The following is a 9,492-nucleotide window of genomic DNA, read 5'->3' as shown; positions in this document are numbered from 1 at the left end:
TTTACTTTGATTTAAAAAATGCCTTTCAAAAGAGGAAAATACTTAATTGTAGAAAACTACTTCTAAGGCATTGGAAAATTATCCACGTCCTTTAAGAATCTCAGGTATACCCAGTAAAAGCGCATGTCGAAGGTTGGAATTCTTCAAAGCGGAACTGCAGAATTCAGGAATTTTAAGAAAAGCTACTTTTTGGATCAAAAAAGAAAATCGCGGCTAAGCAATCATTGTGTGACCAGAATGCCTAATGCCTCTCCTGCACAAACAACCCCCTCTCCCTGCCTTTCTGCCCCCTCCCTCTCGGCTGCTCCCTGCGCTCGGCTTCTCTTCAGCAGCGGACTCAAGGACTTCAGCGACCACGTAGACGCGCAACAGAAGGCTCTCCAATACCAGCGGACTGTTCAGCGCACAGGACAACTTTCTCTCGCAGCATCACGCATGGCTGTACCTTTGCGCAAAACCGCGACAGAGAGAGCGGCTCGGAAGGAACTGGTGGGACTCTGAGATATAAAACGATTTTTATAAAATCAAGCGACAAACTACATTAGAGTGGCTGAGGAGGGGGGAAAAAGATCTTTGAGCAAACAAGGATACCCAAATGCGCATAAGGAATATTCCTCTGTAGATTTAAGCTCCGAGGTGTAACCTGAAATTCCGACAGAGATGGATCAGTGGGGAGTTTATCTGTCTATGCTCCTAACTTTTGGTAAGTATTAACTTCTCCTTTTTGGCCTGATTTGTAACCCGCTCCATTCGGGTATAATGAAAAATATTTGGCAACATTTTGCAACATGAGCTTAAAATTGTATTAATGCAAATTTATAGCTGCGGCGTTGAAATGCGTCGCTAAAACGAGGAATCTGTGATAACGATCCGATGGGACAGCGTAATATGGGAAACCACGCAAAAATAGTTTACTTGCAAGTGCATATGCTGAAGAGTGGGCAAGTCTGCCTCGGGTGCTTGTGTGCAGGGATGGTTTGACTGTGTGTTGTTGAATTGAATGAGTTGCTCGAAGAAATATTTGTCCTAATATATTTTCTGTCATTCTTTATACTGAAACTAAATATCAAGTGCACAGCTTTACATTTTATGGTGTAATTGCTTTATTATTTAGCAAATCCTTCACAAGCGACCACTGGCAGTAGTACATCAGTCATCTGTGAAATATTGCTCTCTAACTGAATGAAGCTAGAATATTGATTTTTGTGGCAACAGCACAGTTGGATGGAGAGAAACATGCAGCTGGTTCATATTTTCATCTGTTTTGTTTGGAAATATAAAGTTTTAGCTGCCTGACCACTGTGATGGCTTCTTTTCTTTTTCTTTTTTTTTACCTGGCTCCAGCTTTCCTTCTTAACAAAGGCTGGAAAATGCATTAATGTATTTCTAATCTTTGTCATTAATTATTAAAGCTTTTTGTTTGTGGAAGTCATTCATTAAATAAATGAAAGGATATTCCAAGAAATGCTGAATGGAAGAATTTGCTACTTGAATCAGCTGCTCTCTGTGAACTGAAGTCAAATTAAAAACTTTTTTTGCATTATTGTCAAATAGTTTGAAAAAAATAGACGCACAAATGATCTCTGGTGATGTGTTTAGGCCTTAAAAACGTATTCTCACCTGTTAACTTTTTCAGAGAACCACTTTCACTAGATTTTTCCATGTCTTTATTTACATTTTAAGATTATTAAATGAAACCTGTCTTTGTGTTCACACCCAACTAAGGGCCTTCAGAAGTTTTTAAAAAGAATCCACCTACGTATAATTTCTTTTATGTCCTGTGAATGAATCAAAGCTTTGTTTGGACATATCGAACAAACAGATGAAGACAGAGAAAACAGCGTTTCAAAGGAATTTCCCAAACTTTCAATATCTCCCAGAACACCGTTCAATCCATCATCTGAAAATGAAAAGAGTATGACACAACTTTAAACCTGCCGAGATTTGGGATCCACCTGGACTGGCCTGTGGAAGAGCTGCAGTGATCCACAGCTTATCACGTCAGTCTGTCCTTTTTCCCACAGATTTAATCTTCATAGGAACATGGAAAGATGAAAATGATTGTTGAAAGAAAGTCACGAGAAGTCTACTTTACAGTTAATCCCAAAATTATTCATACACTTGGCAGATTTAGATTTCAAAATATTTTCATTTAGCCAGCTGGTTTGGTTCTGGTTGGAAATTTGACAACTATATCTGAAATGATAACAAAAATAACACTTTTTAAATTACCATTTCAGTATTTGAATCCTATTTGTAATTATTTACCACCTTTTTGCATTTTTTTCCATTGGTGGTTGGTGGGACTCTTTGCCATCACCCTAATCTTAGGGTGATAGTTTCTCTATCAGATTGATCCATCACAAAACATAATAATTTAGATTATAACATATTTATAGATCAGTCAAAATCCATGCTAAAGTTCAATTGAGAAACTGTGGCAACTCTTGAACTTTGTTAAAGCATCTAGCCGTACAAAAAAGTAAAAAAAAATCAAAGGTTATGGACAGCTTTGGAAGGCATATTTATGTATTTGTTTTTAAACATGCATATTTTTGTATTTTGTTTGTGATTTGAATCACAGTAGATATGATGATCCTGCTTATTTAGCCATTACTGGGATCAGTTACCATGACTACACATTTAGTGGTCTGTTTGTATAACAAACCTGTAAACCTGTCTGGATTACCAAACTTGTTTCTGCACCTTTTTGCGGAGTTCCTCTGCAAACTATATTTTATCTGGACAGATGAAATAAAATCACACATTACCCCCACTCTCTTAACTACTTCAGTTACCTGCAGGCCACAACAGAATGACCACAATTTTCCAGAACCAACTCTGAAGGCAAACATCAAGACCTCTGTTGTAAAAAAGTGTCCATAAAATGCTGGTATTGAGTACTGCCTTTCAGGAGAGCACAAAGTCAAAGATTTCTCTGCTTTCACTTGTGCCAACAATGCTGCTGAAGGACCCCCCAAAAAGTCACCAAAAGAAAACATTTTCAGGGATTGTTGCTATTTAACTTTAAATTAGGAACAGACTGCCTCAGGTTATACAAGAGTTTTAAAAATTTCCAGTTTTGATATAGTGTCATTCTAATTTTTAATGATACTATTCCCATTGTTTAATTAAAGTGATTTAAAGTGATGCCAGAAAAAAATGCATTCCCATCCCATTCCCATCTCTGGCCAAATAATTGGTACATTTATAGTAAGCTTTTGTCTTACAATCAAAGATCAATAAAGAAATGATATTGAATAACCTAAAATTGTTATATTAGTTTCACATCAGTAGGCATTGAATCAAAATATGTTTAAACAATTTTCCTTTCAGTTTTTCAGCAACTGTTGTTATACTGTCAACTCATCATGAGAATTTCACAACTAATTTAGGTCAATTACAAACACATATAGGACACAAGAGATCCTTCTCTATGTTTAGATTATACTTATTTGTATTTCAATGTAGCTATCAAATAAAATAATTTGCTGCTATGCCAATTTTATCCATTAAGCCTGTATTCAAACTGCACTTCTTTATTATAGAGGCTAATCTCTTAATTGGCTGCAGAAAGGAGTGAAAATCATCTGGAATTGTGCCTTTTTCCCATCACTTTGAGCCTCTATTTGCTTTGTTAAGGTTGTTTTCATCCTGGTGTGATGTGGTTGGAGCTGAAAACCTTAGCGCTCATGATGCTCAGACCAGGTTTGTGGGTCCTCAAGAAGACATTAAAGGGTTAATCTGTCCATTTCAATAAGCTGTAGTGTCAAACTGAATCAATGCACCCAATGTTGTAGGAAATAATAGCAAATAATCTGAGATAACTAGTGGACTGCCCAGTCTTTGATCTTATCTGCATGATAAATTTACACTGGGATTCACTTTGACAGATTCACACTGAAGCTAATAATTGTTTGAAATCGAGTTCAACTGTTCAGAGTACCTCATTTTTTATGGTTGATGAAGCATTTTTGTGCAACGTTAACTTAATATAACTTTCACCAGAGTCAGATCATGTTTCACATCACAATGTAAGACCTATTCGTAGCACAAAGCTGATTGCATTAATACTCCACAATAATCTAAACTAAAAGCAAAGTGAATATATTTAAATGGCACAAAAACCAGGGAATATCTTCTAGGAGTTGCCAACAGTATTTACATTCATCATTAGTCCTTTTACTGTTAAGTTTTTTTATTAAGTGCTGTCAGAGCTTTTTAGTGTGCTTTCAGTGTTTCTTAAGGATATGATATTTACTATTTTTAACCCCATGTTTTTGCAACAAAAGGCTTTGTCACTGCATTCTGCTTCAGCCATGCTGATGATTTATTTCACTGAATGTTGTTGGTGTTGCTGGATTAAACTGTTTTTTTCCCGTAATAGACACATATATGCATTGTTTGCTATTGTACTTCGTTATAAACTAACTCTTGCAAGAGGATTTGTTACAAAATCTAAACTATGCATTTTGTTTCACACACACAACCCAATACATGCCCATGCTGTGTGTGGGGAAAAAAACAGTTCTGCTTTTATAAAACTAGGACATATGACACCGGTTTACATGTTCAGCCTTCAAATCACATTTTGGGGAATATGTAAACATTTGAATTTCAGAAATGCGTTTAACTTAAATCTGTGCATAATAGCTGATTATGCAGCCTCTTACATAAGGCTTAAATGTGTTTTGTTTCTTTCAGCATTGTATAAATCATTGCTGCCATTATTTACCACACTTGTGTTAATGGTAAATGGTATTTCTAAAGATTCCTTTTTGAACTTATGAAAAATAAATGCCACAGCTCCCTTCCTTAAGGCATATTTCAGTGATTATGTGATTGAAATTAGCAGAACCTATGAAATAATGGTTTCTGGTTTGTTTTTGTAGGGTTTGAAAAGTATGTATTTCTATTAGCTTGACTTCCTCTTTTGTTTTGTAACTCTTTTGCTGTTTTATGGCAGCTAGTCTTGCTTTCTAAGTTGGTTGCTTCCCTCCTGGTTTTAGATATTTGGTTTGTACCACCTGCCATTCATTAGTGATTTCTTTCCCAGTTGTTTTTCTCCTTTTTGCCAATTCGTCGTCTTACATGATTGGTTCATTTTTCCGCTGTTCCTCATCTTTGTGTCTTTGTTCTGTGTTGTATCATTATTCCAAGATGATTTTCCTACTTTAATTATTCCAGTTTACAGGCCATGTTTGCACCTGGACATCACATTATTCATTGCTGCTCTTATTTTATTAGGTCCTTGTATCCAGCTATATTCCAAGACAAAAACTGCATTGTTCTTCTTATTTGTGAAAACACATGACTTGTTCTCCATTAAAAAGCAAGTCCATGAAAAAAAAAAAACTATGATGAGTAATATCAAATAAGTGCAGAAATAAAGAGCAATCTTAACATGATGTGGATAAGTAGAATCTACACTGGGCAGTGAGGTGACGGAAAAATTGACTTTATGATAGCTTTCTGTGTGCTATGCTTGTTACTCTGTCTACCTGTGAGGGATTTCTCCAAGAACTAGTGGTCTCCCACCATCCAAACAGCTGCATGCCAGGCTAATTGGTGTGTCCAAATGTGCTGTGAGTGTAAACTCCATGGTGAAGCTTGATGGCCTTTGTCAGCTTGTCTCCAGGACCTTTTTACTCAAAAGAGAGTGAAAAAGGTGTAGAAATGTATTCCTGCAAGAATACTTGAAACTGCAGTTTAATTAAGCAGTTCTAACAACTATTTTGGTAAAGGTTTTTAAGCGATTGACTACAAAGTGTAAATATTGCATTATACACAGAAGGTAAAACTAAAATTTAAATCCTCTGTAAGACACATTGGAGGAAAAAAAAAGTCTTGTCAAAGAGTCTGGCTGCTACAGTGTTTCTGTAGAACATCATGTTTTTCTACCTTTCTCTTTAATTATTGAAATTTTGGAATCTGCACATTGAGATTCAGCTGATATCAATCAGTCTGATGTCTCTGACCTTTAACGGTGACATTTTTCAGTTTCTGACTTCCTCGTCTGCGTGTGATGTTAAAATATAACTTTAAGCAGATAAAGTTTGGAAGTCAGAAGCTGCTGCTTATTTTCAGTATGAAACACACAGACTGTTGTGTGTGGGGGTGTGTGGGTGTGGGTGTGTGTGTGTGTGTGTGTGTGTGTGTGTATGAAAGCCATAGACATACTATTGACTGGGAGTGATGCATGGTAGTAAAGATAATGTGTTTTCTGCCCTAATTCATTATTGTAATAAAGTGTCAGTTAAATCATTGTTCACTAATCAGTGAGTGTGTTTTTGTTTTGAGATTCATGTGATCAAATTTGTTGTAGTATAAGAAAATGAAAGGTAACTGATGGACAAAGCAGAGTTTATTAGGATTTTAAATGAATTTAAATCTGCTCTAACCAATATTTTCATGTAGTAGGACAATTAAACATTACTCATATGAACTGTTTCTGAAAAATGAGCACATACACGATCATGTATTAAAGGCTTTGTATTAGCACTTTAATAGTTTTCCAGTCTGTCTTTTAGTTTTCCAGCGCAAAAAGAAAAAGTCTAATGTGATATTTTACAGCTAATTATAAAGGAGTTTAGATATTACCAGAAGATTTACTTTAAATATAGAGAACTGAGGGTGATTTAAATGCTGAGGATCCATTTACATTGAACAGACTGACAGAAACTAGACTTCAAATTAAAGACTTTGTGTTTTGGTATCTACTAAATGCATTTATAACCCTTATGGGATTATAAAACAAGGCAATAAAGTTACAAAAGCACGGCTCAGTGGAAAGTTTTAGGAGCTCATTTTCCTCACAGCAGTGAATATTAGAGATGCACACATTATTATTCATGCAAATGTTATTTCACAGCCTTTATGAGAAACCTTCTGTAACCTTCTGCAACCCTTTCTTTCTTTCAGGAGTCAAAAATTAGCCTCTACAGTTCTATAAAATATAGGGACAGAAATATTACCCTGCTGTAAGAGACACTGGGGAGTTGATTAGCAACAGAGTAATTTTCAGTCACTTACAAACATATTAATACCCTTTGAAGAGAAAAGATTGCGGCACAACTACAAACCTACCAATGCATGGCCTTCCACTGCAACGGATATTCTGGCAGGAAAGGAGAACATTCATCAAAGAAAAGCCAAAAGGCCAGTTTTGACCTCTGTAGGAGCTAGAAAACCTGTTCCAAGCTGCAAAAGACCTTGACTCAGACTAAGGTGCACTTTCCAAAAGGATGATGGCCTTAGCATGCAGAGCTACTGTTGAATGGTGAGAATGGCCTATCTAAAGTCAAGACCTAATTCAAATTGAAAATTTGTGACAAGACTCTGATGCTCACAGCTATCCATTCATTTTGTCCAAACCTTACCTATTTTGCTAACAGATCAACTCATATATTTTATACTGTACTTTTTTTATTTAATAGATATCAGAGTAAAGAGACCTGACTTTTTTGCATGGCACATTTTTGTTTTGTTTGCACATAACAATTAGGCACTACTTTGTGTTTCTCTGTTACATAAAATTCACTGTAAAAGTCACTGTAAATTTTGGATGTAATAGGACAAAAAAAGTAAATGCAAATGAATACTTGCAAAAAATTTAGTTTTGGCTTTAGCTCAGCTATAAACTACTGTTACCAAATTTAATTGATCACAGAACAGGTACCCTAGATATATGTGCATAAAATTAGAATCTTCAACGCATTGAGGATAAATGAATTGTTTTATTCAAGTTTTGAAAAAATCACTTCTGAGCATCTGCATGAGGTTCACCAAAGCAGAAAAGTAGCACACCACATATTCTAACATTGTCTATTGTGTTGTAGTGAGATCTTCAGTCACATTGATTTTCCTGTAATTAAAAATTGAAAACCTTGACTGGTTTTGAACAAAGCCAGCAGTTTGTTGGATCAAGTCTGGGTCATGCAACAACAACCACTGACAAAGGTTTTGGCCAGAATATCTACTGTGGTTAAAATTGGAAGAGCAGTCGGGCTCCTGGTGAAATGTTCTGTTTGTGTAGGAAAGACTGAACATTCTGTGGTTTGTGCATGCATCTTCGAAAAAGCACATTCTGTTTTGTTTGCATGATTTCCTTTTAATGCTGATAGTGCTGATGTCCTCGGACTCCTAGTTGTTATGCAGGGTGAGATAGTGGAGATTTAGTATAATAAAACAGTGAAACGTCAGGCATACACACTGAGAATAAATATTTCATATTGCAACATTTCATGGAAATTTAGAACTGGCTTTACCCAATTGTGCTTTTTGGCAAGCGATTTAGATATCTCTCTGTATTTCTCAATTGAGTGTATTTATACAGCACCAGTTCAAAAGAAATCTAATTAAATATATGTAATCAATATTCGGAAATATAACAGATGTGCAATCATAAAGACAGATATAAATTAATTTACATGCATTCTATTCTATTTTGATTCAGTTTAGAAAACAAGTGAGTCTAGTTTACTATGCGAAACAGCACACTTTTGTGATTCTATTGAGTCATTGATTTTGCAGCAATCCCTCCTCTTGTGCAATGATGTAGCATCAACGGAAGAGAAGAGACGCTTTCTTATGAAGAAGAAACTTCATTTTCCGCTCTACCAAGAAGCATTGATTTGATGCTAGCATTTTAAATTCAGGTACTGCTGACACGTATGTTTGAATCATTCAAATTGGCCAACAAACGAATCAAAGCCTGATGATTTTAAATGTTTCAAACAGGAAGTAAAAACTATACAGTAGTTGCTCTCATATTTTAGATCTAATTGGATAGAGGCCATCAGAAAACACTGTTTCCATGGAAAAGTGTTTGCAACAAATACAAAGCTATGATGGGATGTGTTAAAGGAATATCAGAGCCTCTATGGCACCAACCAAGGTTTCCTATCCGAATGTTGCCAGACTGCTTTTGTCTTTCTCCAATGGTTCAGCCTTGTGTAAAGTGTTACCCAACGCACACACGCACACACACACAGACACCCATGCCCACACACCTGGCCATTCATGTAATATACAGTTTATTAATCCAGGAAACCTTCTTCCATTACTTTTGGTCTAGTCGTGATCATAACATACTCATTTTAGATTCAGGGTCAGCACCGACACCCTGACTGGGCTGGAGAAACAACAAATTGAGATTCAGTGTGTATTCTGACACCACCTTTCTATCAGAACCAACATTAACCTGTTCAGCAATTTAAGCTTCAGCAGTTCATCTGGTGGATCGGACCACACAGGCTAGGCTTTGCCCCCGTTGTGCATCAGTGAGTCTTTTCTCCCCATGACAATATCTGTGGATCACTTTTCTTCTTTGAGCCACATTTTATAAACTGGTAACATCCCACAGGAGTTCTGGTTTTGGAAATGCACTAACCCAGTAATTATATTTGCTCTATTTACGGTGGTTGATTTAATAAGATTTTTTTCTCATGTGAAATATTCTTTGGTGGAGTGTCTTTGTGGTAACTTGGACCA

General features: G+C 36.1%; 1 protein-coding gene across 1 annotated transcript in view; it reads left to right on the top strand.

Moving 5' to 3' along the window:
* The first annotated feature begins 353 nt into the window (after nt 1-353).
* Nucleotides 354-9,492, top strand: part of LOC102236241 (GDNF family receptor alpha-4-like) — a 49,016-nt gene continuing 39,877 nt past the window's right edge. The window contains exon 1 of the mRNA XM_023328301.1: nt 354-703. Within this exon, the coding sequence (XP_023184069.1) occupies nt 661-703 (43 nt within the window). The 5' untranslated portion in view covers nt 354-660. The remainder of the gene's footprint in view (nt 704-9,492) is intronic.

Source organism: Xiphophorus maculatus, chromosome 23 (assembly GCF_002775205.1).
Source record: "Xiphophorus maculatus strain JP 163 A chromosome 23, X_maculatus-5.0-male, whole genome shotgun sequence".
Taxonomy (NCBI): domain Eukaryota; kingdom Metazoa; phylum Chordata; class Actinopteri; order Cyprinodontiformes; family Poeciliidae; genus Xiphophorus; species Xiphophorus maculatus.
The sequence above is the reverse complement of the archived record's forward strand: the minus strand, read 5'-3'. Positions and strand labels throughout refer to the sequence as shown.